This window comes from Neopsephotus bourkii, unplaced genomic scaffold, assembly GCF_033783945.1.
Source record: "Neopsephotus bourkii isolate Nb327-2 ecotype Australia unplaced genomic scaffold, CSIRO-AGI_Nbou_v1 NB_272, whole genome shotgun sequence".
NCBI lineage: Eukaryota > Metazoa > Chordata > Aves > Psittaciformes > Psittacidae > Neopsephotus > Neopsephotus bourkii.
In genome coordinates this window covers 865,637-885,285 of record NW_026900781.1, presented here as the reverse complement: position 1 = coordinate 885,285, position 19,649 = coordinate 865,637, and the positions used below count along the sequence as shown (strand labels likewise).

At 36.4% G+C, this 19,649-nt stretch overlaps 1 protein-coding gene across 2 annotated transcripts; it reads right to left on the bottom strand.

The window, feature by feature from the left end:
* Positions 1-5,976: 5,976 nt before the first annotated feature.
* On the bottom strand, positions 5,977-19,633 carry TRIP13 (thyroid hormone receptor interactor 13). Of its 2 annotated transcripts, XM_061346325.1 has the most exons (14): positions 19,515-19,633; positions 19,187-19,288; positions 17,762-17,927; positions 17,330-17,459; positions 16,465-16,520; positions 13,872-13,962; positions 12,269-12,341; positions 11,210-11,273; positions 10,874-10,960; positions 9,923-10,029; positions 8,966-9,119; positions 8,668-8,780; positions 7,474-7,543; positions 5,977-6,959 (listed from the first exon to the last, which is right to left on the bottom strand). In XM_061346325.1, the coding sequence occupies exons 2-14, from the start codon at positions 19,276-19,278 to the stop codon at positions 6,864-6,866; spliced, it is 1,299 nt and encodes a 432-aa protein (XP_061202309.1). In that variant the 5' UTR covers positions 19,279-19,288; positions 19,515-19,633; the 3' UTR covers positions 5,977-6,863. The 2 variants fall into 2 exon arrangements, with proteins under 2 accessions (XP_061202309.1, XP_061202308.1); XM_061346324.1 differs by lacking the exon at positions 19,515-19,633 and having other exon boundaries at positions 19,187-19,459.
* Positions 19,634-19,649: the final 16 nt, after the last annotated feature.

Genomic DNA, 19,649 nt, shown 5'->3' with positions numbered 1-19,649 from the left:
TGTAGAGGGAAACAACACTGAGGTATGCATGCCTTTGGAGGAGCTTTCCCCCATGTGTCTCAGCACTGAATAAAAGCGTTGTGGAATCTATTTGCATATCAATTTAATGATTAATGATTACATCACATGGACTAATTTGATGATCACTCTCTCTAGCAGCAAAACTCCTCAAAGACATTTCCATGACACCGTTTTTGTTTCTTCTTCCAAGAGTTCTACGAGTCATCAGCATAAATGAGGAGATGACAAACTGCCAAAAGAAATAAGAATGATTGGCTGGGGATGGAAAATTAAAGTATGCTTGTAATCAGAGAATATGCAGCACCATGCTATTGCTTGAGACTATGTAAAATGGAATTCTTGAGCAAATTACTGTACAAATATTTCTACAGTTCTAGTGCTAGAGCTTATTCCTATACCACAACAAAACAAATCTGAGGGGAAAAAAAGGCTGCTTGGAAAACAGTGTGCTCCAGTCTAGCTTGCTGCATATTGTTGTGTACATTTTGATCTGGCCTCAAAGGATAGTGCAGATTATACAATAGTTAAATAGAAAACAATGAAGTCAGAAAAAAAAAAATCAAGTGTAATTTAAAAAGGATGCAAAAAACCTAACCCACGTATTTTCCTACACAAATTTAGAAATTCTAGGAAATAATATGGAGTAACTGGAATGCCTGCTTTTAAGTGAAGATGTTGGTAAGTCGACATGTCAAGAATGAAAGAAAAATATCAGTGGGAAGATACAGTATCAGAAGAAAGTGTGCTGGAAAGGCTACTTAAAGAAACAGTATAGCTAATGGGATTCAGAAAGTTGCCATATAAGTTTCCATCTGTACTGTGACACAGATTGTTTCACAACTATGACATGAACTGTAACATAACTGAGACAGGAGCCTATATTTGGCATCACTTCATAAATGGCAGTTCTTCGCAAACAACAGCAAACAGCAGCTCTTTGCAAAGGGCAGTGCTTTGTGAACTGCAGCTCTCCATGAATGCCAGCAAACAGCAGCTCTTTGTGAACAGCAGCTGTTCATGAACAGCAGCTCTTCAGTAGAAAGAAAGACTTAAGTCTGGGGGGTTGTTTTGTTTTGTTTTCTGGCTAATACCAGTTCACCCATGCAAGATGTAAATGCCTTCAAGATAAGAAACAACAACAGCAAAATGGTTAAGAAGTGTACTGGAATAATCTACCTTACTTTGTGTCACTCTGGTCACTTTTCTGTGGAATTTTGTTTTTTTTGTTGTCGCTGTTGTTGATGGGCTGGACTTTGAAATGACTTTCTGAAATTTTATGCCATTTAGAAAAACCTAAGCTTTGGACTTTACCCCTGTTCAGATGCTTTTTGCTTATTTTCAGGCTTTCATTGTAAGCTGAACTTTAAACTACTTGGCTACTTTTAGACCAGCAGCAACAAGACGTACACTCTCTCCTATGGCACTGTTTGTGGTCCCTGCCTGAATCATGCTATTGTTTATAAGCATGGTAGGTCAAACCAGCAACTGGTTATGAGGAAACATGGTCTATCCAACCTCTACTTAACTACATTAGTGCCTCAAGACCCTAAGCAGAAGTAGAAAACAGACTGCATTCTGCTTTTCAGTTTAATTTGATCTGCAGCAATGTAAAAAGTATTTTGCTATGACTACTAGCATTGTACTCGAGTTTGAACATTCCACTGGAAATGCTATTTCCCCTACAAACTCATATAGAGATGGTAAAAAGTTGGAAATATCTTCCCAGAGAGTTTATCTTGGCAGCAGCACAGAGGAGACACTATATGGCAGCCTGACTACTGAAAGACAACGCATAGTAATGACAAGCTGTGCTGGAAATTCTGTAAAGAAATCATACCACAAAGCATCCTAATTCCTGTCTTTCTGTGGAAGCAGACAAAAGCAGCACAGACCACTCTGATGCCCTGAATGACTTAGCAGACAAATGAAATATAAGCAAAAATTGACTAGTCTATCCTTTAAATACACTCTTGGAGGACAGATGAATTTAAAATCACAAGTAAGAAAACTGGGGAGACTAAAAGACAAACAACTTGTCCAGAAATGCATTCAGAGGATGTCAGGGCAAAGATACAAGTAGTGGATTTCTTTACATGGCACAGAATATATGAGAAAAACAAAAGGAAGGATTATGATTTACATGAAATTTTTATTAATAAAATGAATTATTCCAAAGTATATGTTTGTACTTCTTAATTGACAAAACACCAGAGCTTTATATACAGTGCTTTTATTTACACAAGTCTAGCCTGAAGACTTCACTGGACCTTCAATCGTTGTTCTAATAAAGGCTCACTATGCATGAAATACAGCTTCATCTAGCTTGAAGTTGAGAAAAAAAATGCTTTTTAAATTAAATTCTTAAATTATATCAATTATCTTTCATTTAAACTCTGAGCTGATCCTTAGAGATTTCAATGTACCATCATTAAAACTTGTAGACAAAGGTATTTTATTGCAGACCCAGTAGTTTTGACATACATCCCCAAAGGCCTGATTTAAAATGCATCAATGTCCTCATTCTTTGTCAAATTACCTGAGACACTTAGCAGACCACACCAACTTTTCAACTCTTACAAATACATATACAACATACAAATAAATTAAATCAACACAAATCCTCTTCTGACTTCTAGAACCTTGCTTTAAAATCATCATAGTGTTCTCATTGCCTGGCCTTGGCTTTCCTACCCTGGGTTCTCAACCCTTTCTAAACTAAAATACTGCACTTACAACAAGCCATGAAAGTAGGATCATTTGAAATTAATTGTGCATTTCCACAGGTTATAGAATCATATAACCATAGAATGGTTAGGGTTGGAAGGGACCTTAAAAATCTGGTTCCAACAACCCTGCCATGGGCAGGGATACCTTACACTAAACCAGGTTGTTCAAAGCCCCATCCAACCTGGCCTTGAACACTGCCAGGGATGAGGCAGCCACAACTTCTCTGGGCAACCTGTGCCAGGGCCTCACTTAACAGCTAATCTAAATCTACCCTCTTTCAGCTTAAAACCATTCCCCCTTGTCCTCTCACTACCTACCCTTGTCAAAAGCCCCTCTTCAGCTTTATTGCTGGCCCCTTTAAACACTGGAAACTGCTCTAAGGTCTTCCCTGAGTCTTCTCCTTTCTACATTGAACAAGCCCAGCTCTCAGCCTGTCTTTATAGCAGAGGTGCTCCTGCCCTCATAGCATCTTCGTGTCCATCTTCTGGACACGCTCCAACTGTTCCATGTCTTTCTTATGTTGGGGGCCCCTGAGCTGGATGCAGGACTGCAAAAGGGGGGGTCTCAGGAGACCTGCTAGTCATGCTGCTGGTGATGCAGCCCAGGATATGGTTGGCTTCTAGACTGCCAGTCACTCTGCCGGGTCATGGGAAGCTTCATGTCAATTAACTCCCCTCAACCCCAAGTACTTCTCCTCGGTGCTGCTCTCAATCCAGTCTCCACTGAGCCTGTGTTTGTGCTTGAGATTGCCCCAGCCCAGGTGCAGGACCTTGCATCTGAGGTCCAGTTTCAAACAGTCGTTTAACCTTTAAGATTAATTTTAAGAAAATCATTGTCTTTGCATATTTTCCAGTGAACAAATGGGGTAATAAAAGTCTTCCCTCTTCAAACGCTTCCCTCCAGGTTTTGAATCATGTCATTGGATTTGGATCAGAAATTAACACTTTCAGCTGCTTTGAAAAATGTTAGTCACAGAAACATAATAAAATAAGCAGTGCTCAGCTTGGCAAAGGGTCTATGTTTTCTTTTTGCAATGAATAAAAACTTGATTTATTTTACTGTTTCAGAATTACTTAGCTTTCATAAAATCTTACATTCCACTCACTATGCTGAAAGTCTGTGCCTTCACCAGACTCAGACTTTCATCATCTAGTGACCTAGATCCCACCCAGCAGATGAAATGGTTAAACTATAGTACAAAACAACTTCTGCCATAGCTTGGGAAGTTCACTTTTTTTCCTTTGGATCAAATCCTGCTATTGCTTATTTTTATTTGGCAAAACATTTTATATCTCAGAACCTCTCTTTCAGCAAGCCTAAGCAAAGTAATTCTATAGCATTACAATACAGCTAATACTACATTTTGAAGAGGGATTTTCACTGCATTTTCACGGTTTCAAAGTTACCTTGTTCATTAGGGCTTTTGAGACTTTCAGTCAGCATTCCCATTCTCACATGACTTGCTAAAACTTCAGGATTCATGCTTGCCACCTAGTGGCTTTGAACAGAATTAGAAGCAATCAGTTAAAGGGCTTCTTGTGCTAGAAGACAGTTGTTTCAATTTATGGTTAAGTTATTCCCTCCATATAACCATTAACTGAATACAGATAGGAAAGACAGGATTAATTCATGGCCACTGAATCTCCTCTGAAAAGAACAGCCATGGTTATTGCATTTGAACATGAACACTTGCATTGACTGGGAGAGGTTACTATGAGGACTCTTCATATCTAATGTGTCTTTCAATACAGCAGTGCTGGAAATTCATAAGGCAATCCAAGCAGAGCACAAGCATTATTTGTCTGCCTTCAGTAAAACAAGACTGTTACTTGCTCGCAAAAAAAAAAAAAAGCTAAATAAGATTTTGTGGGGGCTCCTATGACCATCTTTCTCTGTTCTGCAGAAAATGTGCATACTTCAGAGTATATATACAAGATAAAACAGTTCAGTCTAGAACCTGCCAAGCATCCTTTCCCAGGCCTAATTCCTAGATTGCAGAAAGGCTTCACACAACTGGAAAACAGAAATAAGCTTTCGTCACTGTGAGTTTTCTTTCTGGAATTGCAACCTAAAATAAATCATTTATCAGGATTACTTAACTAGGATTGTAATAAAATATTATACTATTGCCAGCCATAGCACAAATCCATGTATTCGCAAAATCGCAAACACTAAAAATGGTCTCTAAATTCTGCCAAAGTCTCAGAATACCAGTGTGTCCTAGTTTTAGTAAGAAATACTACGAGTATCTATGAAATGTTAAGAAAAAGGCAAACTACATGGCTGGGGAAAATGACGTCATCTCAGATTCAGGAATGAAGAGGGCAGGTGTAAACAGGAAGAGCTGGTCTTCACAGTTTTTTATAGCCTTGATATAATCAATGTGTCTACAGAAAGACCAAACAAGCAGTGCTAGTAAAGTCTGCTTTTGAACCAGAGGAAATTTATCTACCCTCAATGAAACACACACAAAAAACTGGCAATATGTGCAACCTCTACAGTTCTTAAAGAACTTCAAATCCAGCCAAGAAAGTAATGTCATGCTTTTGCATTACCATGGAAGTACTCCTATATCTATTATATGGACCAAGACAGGCACATATAATAATGTACACCTGTAATGAGTGCTTGTTTTAAGTCTTTAGATGCCTTTATTTTAAAAGCCACAAATCCACTATGGCTATATAAAATTTTGCCTCTCACTAGACTTTCTACATCTGGCTTTTATGGAAGTTCCTTACATGTGCCAGTATTTACAAAACAGTGATTGTGGGAAAAACAGAACACAACTGCAAATGACTGAATTTGGTACAATCTTCTCCCACTGGCCACCTTTCTTTATTGGGGGGGATGGGTTGGGGGATGATGAATAGGGAAAAATATATATTTTTCTTATTAAGACAATGAATAGACACTTAGGCTTAACAAAGAGGCTCTCTTTACACAGATGCCATAATAAAAATATACTAGCACTTGACAAGTTCTGTGCAATTTTTTAATGCACAGTTTCTAGTGTTCATCAATAAAAATAGGTCATGACAAAATCATCTCATGAATATATAGGATAACATTGATTTAAAAGATACAAATAAGGAAGTAAGAAAATGGACTATCATTAAATTATTTCCAATACCACTAGCTAGCATGTATTAACTGGGTATCATTATCTTAAATTCACTATTTTATCTTCATTTTAGAAAAAATAATCTTTTTATCTGGAAACTCTCCTAACATTTCATTCTTTTATCTGACTGCAGGTAAAATACTTTAGAAAAAAAGAAGAGTTGACAATTTTGTAACCAGTATTATACAGGGTATGTATTTTACCATGGAGAAGTTGACTCTGCTCCTTTTAGGAACTGGATGCATACATTACCTGGCTTTTGCACTACAAAATATTTTTCTCCATAGATTATTTGTTACTTCTATGTCATGTTTATAAAATAAAATAGAACCAGATTTCATTTTAAAGAACCTTTCTTACACATCATACTCTTCAGCAAGAAAACACGGTCCATTCTGGTTCACGTCGGTGCATTTCACAAAGAAGTGGTATTACAAAATACAATTAAGTGATCTCTTGATTCAAAACTTCTGAATCTAATGAAATTTTAAAAGTAATAGCTGATAATAAATTTCAAGATGGAGAGTTGTCACTATAAAGGGTCTGGGTCACCACCAAGAACTTCAAATGCTTCCCAGTTTCATGCTTGATTTCAGAAGCAATAACAAAGAGTTATGGCAGAAGTATCCGATTTAAAACCTGAACATTTATTGCTGTTAAAAATATAAAAACCCCCAGAAGTATAAAAACTGATGCACGGATAGAAAGTTAGTAAGAACTAAGGAACAGAAGTCAGCCCAATTCTAATAACTGCAAAAGATGAAAACAGACTTTTAGCAAGAATTTTGTTTTACATCCCCTTACTGGCATTTGAAATAAAGCTTTTGAAAAATATGCTGTAAAATTTCTTGTTTATTAATGAAAGTTTTGAAAAACAAGAGCAGGCATTCCAGGGTTTTTAGGGTGTTTACAAACAGATGCATAGCAGTCACATAGATTGTATTTTTCAGTGTTAACAATACAGACTATAAAACTATAAAACAGGAGAGTATCACACACAGTCTGCAAGTTTGCTTCTTTCTTCAAATTGTTTGTCTACTGCAAGTGAAAGAGCCTGAAGAAACGTTGTCATTGTAACACTGGGGGACTGAAAATGAGAACATCTTGTTAGACACACTACTGCAATAGGCATACATAATATTTTACACACAAATCAGCTTTTAAAAGAGAAATATTTGACTTCCATGTAACAAAATCTTCAAAATGCTACAAAACATAAACCTCTAGCTTTATTTTAAACCAGCTAACACAGCAAAGTCAAGCTATGCAAAGTCAATTGCTATTACTGTGGATTTGCTTCAAAAAAGGTTTTAACAAAATAACGTAATTTATAAAGTGGCAGAGGGTTTTGTTCCAGCAAGACATTATCAGAGAAACAATATCCATGTTCTTTCATAATGTTTAATTAAAAGAGAATGCTGTTGGACAGGTCAATCCCACACATCATTTTAAATTATGGGAAGCACAAGATTCTCCCAGTCCACAAAGCTGCAGCGACAGTGCAATTTAGCTTAAAAGGAGGGTGTAGCCAAATCTTTTACTTCATACAATGTCCAAATGTCTTCCCACTTGTCCAAAACCAAACTAAAATATAAACTTACTTGAATATAAAGTGCATGTGCTAGGAAAGGAAGTTTTCTCAGGACCCGGCCACTAAGACCTTCACTTCTTCTATAGTAAAACAGAAACAGTTACAGCTTAAATGCTAAATATCCACTCTTAAAATAAGTGTGTTCTGTGTTTCTCACATAAGTTCCTCTAAAATACTCAAATCAAAATTCAGCAGGTCACTTTCAGCCTATGGAAGGCTATACAGTACAGAAAAGCAAACAAGGGTACAGAAATAGCATAGTCAGATTTGCTTGCAGATGCTTACACCATGCCCTTCATGTCACTGTGCCATATCTCATTAATTTGGGGAAATGTCTACACTGAAATGGTATATAGACATACCCTGGAAAGACTTGAAAATTTGGTTTTGAAGGCTGAACCTCCCAGCTACCGATTATCTCCTTCTTCCCACCAGTTACACACTGCTCCCTTTACCTCACTTACTTAATATATGTTTCTGTCTCCTCCAAATACCTCTATATAGAACCCAAACTCCTACACCTAAGAAAACTTCATTGCTTTTACTGCGCTCCTTACTGGTTAAGATTGCATAGAGCAGAAGGAAAACAAACTTTCCTGACTTTATGCGTGTTATTTTATTTTGTACTACAGAAACCAGCACCTTGGAAGAATATATTGCTCAATATTGCAAATATAATTATTATTGTTTCAAGAATTGTTATGCTGAAGTGAAAGACTATTTTGCTCTACTAGCATACTCAGCAAATCACAACACTGTCCATTTGCACTTTACTCCTTTCACCTTTGCTTCTGTCCACTTACATCTCGATGCTAAAAACTGACTTGGTAGATTGCAGCAAAGCATTCTAACCCACTTTCTTAGCAAGAAATAAGGCCAATGCTGTTTATGCTAAACTGCATTACAATTCACCATATCCACTGAAACCCAAGGCATCTTACTAATCCAGCTGGCAATTTGTCAAGAGGACTTCAAAGGGCACAGCGGAAACCAGAAGAATACTAAGCCAAGCTAGATCTGAGACTAAGCAATGTTGGAAAATCCTGATTACTTCTACTTTTTGTCCCCTGATAGGTTTTGCGGTAACTTTACCAGAAGAAAACAGATGTGTGGAGATGTTTCAGAACTCCAGCCATATTCCACTATTTTAATACATCATTTCACAATTCATATATTACAAAAAAATAGAATTTCAGAATCTTACCTTGAGATTTCTTTTAGTACAAGGCTTAACCTTGACACATTATTTTCTACAAAGCCTATCATCTCTAGCTCTCTGAGTGTCAGGAGCTGCTGTCGAGGATATATTATTTGACACTAGAAAGAAGAATTATACACTGTTGTATGAAAAAACTTAAATACATTCAAAATTAACTTGTACAGTAAGAGTGGAAATAAAGAGAAGGAATTAATTTTGTGCATTTTTGTTATTTAGGAAATATGATTAAAATGTCAAATGTATTAAAATAGGACATTTTAGAGTCTTGCTTTCAAAATATTACCTTCATCAGTTCTTCCAAGCAAGAAAGATATATTCTAAATATTGCTGCAGTGGATGGAGGTCCAATGTATTGCTTTATGTCAGCCCTGTCTACAAAGGCCATGTCAATTTTCTCCGTAATATTTGAAGTAGTCAGGATAACTACATTAGGATACCTTCAAGATAAAAGCAGACTTTTAGGTCACATGTACAATAATTATCTCCTTCTCAGCCACTACTTACTACACTATTTCTGAAGCTCTTGGCCAGTGATCACCAATCTATTCTTTCAACTATTTCTCAAGTGCACACTGTTTCTCAAGTGTACACAGTTTTCTTTAACCCTATCTTAGAAGTGTTATACATTAACTATCTAGAGCCTACTGGCATAGTTTCTGACCCATCTCCTTGCTCAAAGAAATACTGAAAGAATATTCTTAACCATAGCTATTTTTAGATGAAGCCTGTGAACTTTTATGTGTGATGAAGCCACTTACCTTTCATTAGCAACAAGACAGGGTCAAATATGTGGCACCTTTCTTTCTATGAACAGAGCCAAGCAAAAAGGGGAGGAAAGTGGTAGGAAAAAAACTGAATACGGTAGGCTGCACTAAATCCAGCACACAAAGCAGACCAAGCATCATTAATGATTGCTTCTAAGCCACGTGTTGTGCAAGTCTGCTTTAAATTGACATCTAGAAGCTCCAAATAACGAATGAATTCTCCACTGACCTTATTCTCCTCCCTAAGCATGGCTATTTGGCCTGTATCACTCCCTGGCTTTAAAGGAAGCATACCATCTGATATGATTGCTCACTCAGTTACATGCAAAATATTCTGTTCAATTATTCCTATTTCTTTTCACAGTTACCATGATTAACAAAGAATAGTTCATTAACCAATTTGGTTTAGTATTCTAAAGAGGAATTAAGATTTAGCAGGAATCAAATATCTTTTCCTGTTGCAATAATGAGTTTACCTTTTAATGTGATCTATTTGTGTCAGCACAGCATTCACCACACGAATAGCATCTGAAGGCTCTGTGCCTGCCCTGAAAGCACTACGGGCTGCTGTGAGGCTTTCCACCTACAAAAAAAAAACAAACCAACAAACAGAGAACCAAAAAAATATATATAAAAAAAATAATAATAATTTGCCCAAATTACCTCCCCACCTTCCCTTCCCCAAACCCCCAAAACAAAACATAAAGGATTGCACATTTGGACTGCTGGCAGCAAGCAAATAGTCCAATGTACCTTCTGATCCTTATGTCTGGTATCTAAAACATCACCTCCCAAATTTTTGTTAAGTACGAATTTACAAGGAAAGAGAAAGGAATGTCAAGGAAGTAAAGTATAGTGACTGAAATTCCTGACTGGAGAATGGAAGCTGTTTATCATATGAATTAAATTTTGCAAGCAAAGGGGGAACAAGACACGCAGAATAAGGAATACATTGAATTTAGAATTAGCTTCCCTGTAGGAACTCCAATATAACAAAGATAATAAAATACATATTTACTAAGGTGCTTACATATGCAAGCCAGAAGAGAATGACAATGAACTGAACCATGATAATGCTTTTTAGAGCTTTACGATATACGTAAGAGCACAGTTAATACAAACCTAGGCTACTCTGAAGTTTAAAACAATATCTGTAAACCATACAGCAGCAAAGGAACTTCCACCAAGAAAGTTTTAGATTAATTTTCAGCTGAAATTTGCCTGCTAAATCATACTTTTTTCCTCACAAATCGCTGAAATCCGCATCAGTCAAATTTAAAATTCACTTGGGTGCACAAAGTTATGTAACTTACAAAAAATCATAAGTATGTTTTTATTAATCTTTAAAAGTGAGCATTCTTATAGTTCCCTCCCATCTATTTGCTTTCTGCTAATTTTTATGTACATCAATGCTATTAGAATCATACCTCATCAATCAGTACAAATACAAGAGCATCTTTGTCATCAATTAACTCTTGAATCTTCTGGAACATCTTGGTTACAAGTTTGCCACTCTAGAAAGAAACCATATGCATAAATGCAGTTTACTATTTCCTTATCACACAACTTTTCATGCCTTACCATATTTAAAAATTGAATTACCTGATTTTTTAAAGTAACTTTCCAATATAGCTTCTATTTAAGTGTTCTCAAATACATTAATTCTTCTGAGTAATCTTTGTATGCATACTTATTTTATTAAACAAGCTCAACAGAAACAGTGTAATTTCTAAGTCTACTTAATTAGCTGCATCAATACATACCTCAGAAAACCATTTAGAGAAAAGGCTATGGCTGTTTATCTCAATTAACTGTCCATACCTATACCTAAAGTATGAAGAGAAAAAGAAGTATCAACTCTACTGTACATAAAAGCCAGTGATATCACTAACTTCCATATATCTTGCTCTCCCCATTTCAACCCTGGAATTCTGTGAATTAGGGACTAATTCTGTGAATTAGGGACTAATTAACTTTCAAAACATAATAACTGTTTCGAGTTTGTCATTTCCAGAAACATGTCTCACTAGAATTTTTTATATTAAATTACTATCAGGATTCCTTCATTAGAACAGGTGCTATTCAAACACAGTTTAAGTAACAGTACTATGCTAATGGTCTCATTCTTCTGTTCATGTAAGGCTTTGTTCAGTATAGCAAGAACACACATAAAAGCAAGAAGCTCACTTACTTAGCTCTGCATGGATAACCTTAGAACAAAATACCTCAGCCAGGCATTATGTTGACCATGTTTATCACAAATTCAGCTTGGCCTACAGTCAGATCCACTCCAGTATTTACATATTATATTACACCTAGCATTTTATATAACTTTTAAAATATATGCATATAATTTTGTTAAGTTTAAGGTTAACTTATTACTCACCTGATATACAGACTGACCTCTGCAGACTGTGGCATTCAGACAACCCAAGTTCAAAACAAACTGGTCACAAAAATTACTACCTATTAAAACCAGGCTTTCTTGAACATGAAAATACAAATAGCAGGCTCAATAGTCTGTGATTCTTTGTCCTTTAATATTAATTGATGTATAAGATGAGCACAAACAAATTACTATATCACCACTGGAACTTTTTTCACATACCTGGGCATAAATAGACATTTTAAAATACATTAAAATATACTAACCAGTCTCTGTCAGAATCAATTTTATTTATAGTTCACCTGGCTAGCAAAGAACTATGAGCATTAGCATCTGGCACCACTTACTTAATATCAAGTATTAAATATCTTTGGGCTACTGCAAAAGAACAATTAACAGTAGTAAACTAAGTGAATAAAATTCCAAAAATTATCACCTGTACGACAGCCGAATTGTCAGCTTCTGAGCCAGTGCTTTACAAAGAGAAGTTTTCCCAGTTCCAGGAGGACCTGGTTTGAAATCAAATCCATAAATTACACAGAATCTGCATTATACTGTTAATTACATGTGACATCATAATAACTACCTTATTTCAGTACAGCAGTAACTGTAGAATAAAAACACAAAGACAATGATTGTGAACACCAACATAGTTTTAGAAGATTGCTGACTCAGCTGCAGTCCTACAGCTGACCTTTGAATTTATATAATTTTCAATTATTAGTATATTTAGTGTAATAGCTTATATGTATGCACCATAAAGTTAAAATACAAAACAGACACAGAAGTCAGAAATATCACCCCTAGCTTATGATTAACAGTAATATCAAAAATCAGTGCTATGCTCATATCTTCCTGAAACATGCTTTTCTAACATGCAAACCAGAAACACATTTGACCAGCTGTCCACTTGCCTAGAAATGTCTACATTGGGGCAACACAGAGAATCTTAGGAAGTATGCTGTGGGACAAACCTTTTGGATCTGTTTTGACACTACTGAAGAGCAACACAGACCATCTCCAAATAGACAAGTACAAGCATAGCTAAACACAGAACAAATGTATGGAAGATGATGTATGGGTGCTAAACAAACTGTTAACATGAACCAGAAGACAGTACTTTTATTCAAAACCAATACTGTCAGTTCAGCATAAATGTATTTTGCATTACAACAGTTGAGGATTTCCCAGCATTAACTTCTTTGTGATTGCAATAATGAACTCATTACAAAAATTAAATAAATCCTAAATAAACTGTTAATAGTCTGAAATAAATAGTTTTTCAAACAAAAATATCCTGCAGCTTCTAAACTGATGGTTATAACTTTAATATAATCAACACTCGTAAAAAACATTTTCACTATGACCTTTTTATTTATGAATGCCAGTCATGACAACAAAATTGTCAAGACTTGCTATTGATTAATCAACAGCAAGCTGCATTTTGCAAGAAAACTGATCCAGTTGATGTTAATCTCATTTATGGTATAACCTACACAGTAAAATAGGACTGACTGAAGATTATGGCTTCACTGAAATAGTAATAACCAAATTTGTGAGTACTGCCTTCATATTTGGCAATACAATACAGTGTTAATAATATAACACACAGACTGATTTCCCAGTTTCCTCAAAAGTTTTCATAGCGCTATAATTAACAAAGTGTTAATTTTGCAATAGAACTGTAAGAAATATATGGCTCCTAATGCTCTCAGTAGCTGCATTACCTTTTGCACTTTATAAAAAAAACCCAAAAAACAGCATCACTTAAAAATAAAAATTAAGAAAAAAATAAAAATCAAAACCAACTACTGTAACTGCATTGTAAATTCTAGAATCTAAATTCCTGCAAAACACAGTACATGTGAACATTGATTTCATTCTGACATTAAATTTAATCTAAATCTGTGTAGGAGAGAGCACTTCCCTGCTGCTTTTGCATCATCTAAATTCACTACACAGAAGTGCAATACAAGTTTTACCAGAAAGAAAGTATAAACAGATGGCCAGGTACTTGATTTAAGACAGACAATTTTTACCGTGCAGCAAAACAACTCTGTTCCATGATATCAAGTTGCTGTCAACATTTTTGTCAGAAAATAGTAGTGTTGTCGTCACATAATCAAGTAACTAATTATAAAGAAGAAAAAGACACACACAAATTAGAGACTTATTAAAAAATACAACTACAATTAGAAGCAATCTTCTAACTACATCTACTATATACTCAAAGACCAAAAAAAATAGGTTTATGTCATTTAGACATAGGTAAAATTTCTCTCTCAAAGACTGGAAATTAATTTCTTTCCTGCCCTCAGGAAAAAAACATAGCATGTACTGGGCACAAACGGACTTCTAGAACCTTTACATGAGTAAATGAAATGCTTTAGGAAAGTGAAATTATTTTAATTTTCCATTATCCCACTTCTAGTGTGTCTTTAAAACACAAACTGCCCAAGCACACTGAGTCAAAGAATCAAACTCCAGGTCCTCTTTAGATGTTGTATATTTGTTCAGTTTTTTGTAGTCAACCCACCAAAGCATTTCCTGTCACATTTAAGTTCCTTTCTACCAAAGCATTTGTATCAGCTACTATGAGGACTTTATAGACTGGTTATCCTTTCAAATAAGGGAAGTTGCATGCATTTCCTTGAATGCCTGCTTCTCAAAATACTACTACTTCACTTTAGAATTATCTAGAATTAGGAAGTAGAGAACTCTCTTAACAAAATGTATACAAATCTCAGGAGTGAATCTACACTGATTTTTTTGCCTATAATAACACCTGATACCATATTATTTTATATTGCTGTTACCTGTAATATGCTTTTGATCTCTATGTCTTAGTAGGATAATAGTATTCCTGCGATACGTCATGCCCAAGATGTAGCAATTACACAACAGCAAAAAAACTGAATTCCATCCATCATGTTTTTCAATTCTTATATCAACACGGGCATTTTGAAAATTCACAGCAAACACTACAGTCTGTAGAACCCAACTATACCCAGCTAGCTCAATTGTTTAAGAATGAACATTCGTCACAACTGCTTTTACAAAAGTTAAGTAGTTGTAATTCTAGTCATTAAAAGCTGCTTCTCCTAACTTCTTTCTACCAACATACACTGACAGTCAACAGTTATTAACTTGCTGTTATTTAGCCCATCAGTAAGTCTAATTAAGGTCTTGTAATTTCACAGATGATTTGGAAAGCAGCTCCATAAATCAGACAAATGTGGATGTATTAATTGTTGTTTACCTTATAAATGAAGTAAGTACAATCATTGTAATGTTCTGCTTTACTATAGATGGTTATAAAGTCTTAAGTGAGAATACTGTGTTTATGTTATTGTAAACAAGCTAGTGAATTAGTTATTTGTGTCCAAAAACTTCAGGTAGAAGTAATTTTTTTTTAACAAGCACAAAAAACATCTTAGTGAGTGCTGTCGAAGAGCAACTGAACTATGTGTGGTTTTTACATTACAGTTATTAAATTTCAGATTCCAGTATTACAATTCTATAAACTGGCAGTTATCATCGCAACCTTTGATGAATGCACAGAATCTTCAAACTAGAAAATGACCCCATGAAACTACTTTGTTTCTTCTAAATATTTTACCAGCTTTTAAGTGGGAGCCAACTCACTCTAGTTAAATCATTCAATGGGGATTTGTATGGACAGTAACAGTGCTTGCTGGCTGACATTACTGCTACCAATGAACTACATAGCTGCTGTCAGAAACACGTAATTAAACTCCTATTACCTTTTGCCTGGCCTGTTACATGACCATTTGATATAATGGTAATAACCACTTTTGTTACATGATCATTAGCTATAGTCACAGTGGACCAATCAATGAGACAAAACCAGATAGAAAGTAGTGCACCACACAATAAGTTAAACACTTTAAGTAATATAGTTTCCTTGGTTAGTTTACTGCAAGGTAATCTGTGCCACACCAAAGACAACAGATCAGGGGGGTTGGAACTTGATCTTAAGGACCTTTCCAACCCTAACTATTCTGATTCTATGACTTTCAGAATGGCGAAACAGAGAATCAATTTCAAAGAATGCTGCATAATTTTTTTCTAATTTCTTTCCCCCAGTTTTCTTCTTCCCTTCTAGAAAACTATGCAACTAATGAGCCTTAAAACAAGGTTCAGTATTTTAATGAAGTAAATTTCTACCCTGTTCTACAGAACATCCATATTTTTTTTCACAGAGGCTGATATGCCTAAAGCAAAAGTGAGAGATGTTATAAGCTGCTACCAAAACACCTCTAGCTGTTGAATTTCTGATGTCTGTATAATAAGCCAATGCATATGAAGAAATTGTTTATCATTTGTGGCATAAGCACCACTGAACCCAGTTTCACTGGGAAACAGATTTTTGTAAAGCTGATTTCACAGCAATACGTATTGATATGTTGTAGATACGATGTTTAATCTCAAAACATCAGCTCTGACTTTTGTTAAGCGTTTTTCAAAGAAGTATGTAACTATCAAAAACTACATAAAGGTTTTTTGAGCTGGTGATTTCCAAATAACTTCTTCACAGGATGCAGCAAACTTCAGACAGGCTACATTTCAACTCTTCTCAAACAATTTTAATTTTATTCATTTTCAACTTACATGTGATTTTACTTCACTTTCATAGATAAGACTTTCCCAAAGGCCATGGAATTCGGCTGCAAAAGCAATACATTATATACCTGTTTAGGATAAATCAATCTGAGATCTTGTAATCTATCACTGCAGCACAAAGCAGTTTTTTAAATTATTCTTAACTAAAATTAAGGATTAAGAACAAATATATGAGAGCAGTTAAAACAGTTGGGGAAAAAAATTTTTTTCTCAAAATGCAAACACTACTTTCTAACAGACAAATTCAGGAGTTTCACAACTTCTGTTTCCTCAAATAATTGCGAGTAAAAATTAATGTTCTTCATTTCTTAACATGAAAGGAAAAATATTATTCTTTCTACCCGCAATAAGGGATGAACCTACATTTCCCCAAGACACAGAGATATGAAAAGTTGGGGTGGGAGGAGGGTTCTAAGCCCAATTATCATTCAGGGTTTTTTTCCTTTTTTAACATCAATATGTAGAGGACAAGAAAAAAGAAAAAAAATAAATTTTGTTTTGGGTATCAATAATTTCTAGCTGCTGGTTTCTAACTTTCAGTAAAGAATAAATAAAGACTAAACAATTATAAACCACAATAACATAGGAATAATGTCAAAGTATCAGGTTGAATACTTCCAGAATGGATAGTTAGGCATGTTTTTACAATATGCAAAAGAGCAAGAAATATCTCAGAACAGCTCCCTTTGAGCTTAAGCTCAGATTTGTACTTCCTCTCCCAGTCGCAGAATACAAGCTCTCCAAGCACAAGACAGTAACAGACAGGCCATGCCCTATTGGAGAACGAAGCCTTCTAGCCTTTCCAACTTTCATTGTAAGTGCCCTAGACCTTCCAGAAATACCATATAGGTACCTGCTGGTAGCACCCAGTGATTAGCCGCAATGATATCCTCATTCTCTTCTTCCAGATTTTCAGAGCTTGGTCCTTCTTCATTCAGATGAAAAATATGAAGAGAAAGACTGCCTTTGCTCAAGTCAATGGGCTAGAATAGACATAGAAAGAATTTTAATACATCATATTTATCAGTCAAACCTAATGATAACATGAAAAAGTTACAGCTTTGGTCCATCCAGCTTTGAAGCCTACTACTTCTGTTTCAGACCTTAGTTAGGGGTGTAGATCCAAAAACTTACCCACCTTTTCCCAGTTATACCAGTTTGGCTATTAAAGATACTACAGCATCCTAGAAACCTTGTCTTGTTTATGCCCTTTAGCTATCAGTAGTCTACCTACAACCAGTTCAGAGGCATATGAACAGAGCTGTATGTTCTTGATTGTGAATACCTGTCTGTCTTTCAGTTTCAGATCTGTATCCACAATTGATACAGACTGCACATTGTTGTTAAGGAAACCATCATCAAATTCTGTCCACTTGTAATCACCAAACACAATGTTATGTCTGTTCAACAGTTTCAACACACTCATCCTGATATCTTCTTTCTTGGCCACACTAACAAGAAAGAAAGAGCATTATTTATGACATTGACATTTATAAGGAAGTATGAAGTAACATAAAAATGATTTATTTCACACATGGAAAAAAGCTTCCATCTTTCAGAAAAATAAAAAAATCCATACAACCTCTCCCCCCAACCCCCAAAACAAACCACCCAGACTGTTTCAACTAGGAAAAGCAGAAAAACTCATAGCCAAACTACTCAACTGAACTTGGTACACTTTACTTGGAAGCTCTATTACGCTTTCAAGTCTAAGGACAGCTGGTATTTCAGGATGGGGACATGCTATATGGAGAATTCTAGCAGAAGAGGCAAAAACGACAGAAAAAAAGGAACACCATTTTAAGATTTCAGAAAGGCTTTAACTTAATTTTGCAATTTTGGTGATACATTCCGTGTGGATTCACAGACCCTTGTCTTTTAATTCTGACAAAATCAGAGCAGTGGACATTTCACACTTTGACTTTAGCAACGTATTCGATACAGTCTCCCAAAGTATCCAGATAGCCAAATTGGTAAGCTAAGAACTGGATAATGAGACAACATGGCTAAACTGTCCAGCTGAAAAGGCTGTGATTAGAAGTACAAAGACTAAGCAGACCTGCCAGCACGTCAGTTGAGAAAGGTGGGGCAGTGCTGGCAATAATGGGACTCACAGTGGTTTTACATCTTCATTTACACCATGGACAACAGGAATGAAAGCAACTGCAGCAACTTCATGGCTAACATCAAAGCAGGGAAAGCTCTCAGTATACTAGAGGGCTACCTACCAGAGGGACCTCTGCAGGTTGAAGATAGGGTTTGACAACAATCTATTGAAGTTCAACAAAAGTAAACATGAAACCTCGTCCCTCCATCTACTACCCAGCAAACAGTACAGACCAGAGTCCAACATGCCTGGGGAACAAGACGGCAATGAGTCACGTGCTCCCACAATAACAGCCAGCCTCATTTTAGGCTAAGCACAAATATTAGGACAAGAGATTCTTTCAGTCTACTAGCCACTTGTGAGACCACATCTTAAATACTGTGTGTGGTTTTATGCTCCACTGTATAGAAACAGACTCGATTTGGAGGCTAGGTCACAAGACACACAAGAATCTGAGAAATGGGTTTGTTCAATCTTAGGAAGAGACACCTATGTGGAAACTTATGGGAGAATATAGAGAAGGCAGGACAGAGTGCTGTGCACGGCACAGGGTCAAAGTGCAGCAGGACACAAGCTCCAACAAGTGAAGTTCCGACTGGAGACCTGTTTGATTTCTGAAGAACTTCCACATGCACTTGAGTGTTGTCACACACATTTGGGAGCGCTTGCTTCAGTTCCCCAGCGACTTCATCCATTTTTTCACTCCTGGGGGAAAGCAATACCAAAGAGCAGGCTTTCAGCAACCGTTACATGACAACGGCACTACCAGTCCTTCCCGGCACGGGAGACGCCGAGCCCCGTGTCCATGCAAGCCGCCCAGCGGGGAAACCGACATTTCCCTTCCTCCCTCTGGAAACCACGACGCTAGGCAGCGGGGAATAACGGCCCTCTCCTTCCCTCGCGGACCTCCACGGTGGGGGCAGGAAATCACCTCACGCCAGACACGACCTCAAGAACGGCACGCTGCAACTGGAAAAATCAGGTCCGACCGGGAAGCGGAGGGACCGGGAAGCTCCTCTGTTCCCTCAGCACCCTGCCTGCGGAGAGAACTGGCCTCCGCCGTACA

Excerpts from the sequence above, each read along its gene's own strand:
- TRIP13 (XM_061346325.1), bottom strand. The coding sequence starts at position 19,278 with ATGGATGAAGTCGCTGGGGAACTGAAGCAAGCGCTCCCAAATGTGTGT. Across the intron at positions 17,460-17,761 it reads TGAAACTGAAAGACAGACAG|CCCATTGACTTGAGCAAAGG; the intron begins GTATTCACAATC and ends TGTCTATTCTAG. Across the intron at positions 9,120-9,922 it reads CAAATAGATCACATTAAAAG|GTATCCTAATGTAGTTATCC; the intron begins GTAAACTCATTA and ends TTTATCTTGAAG.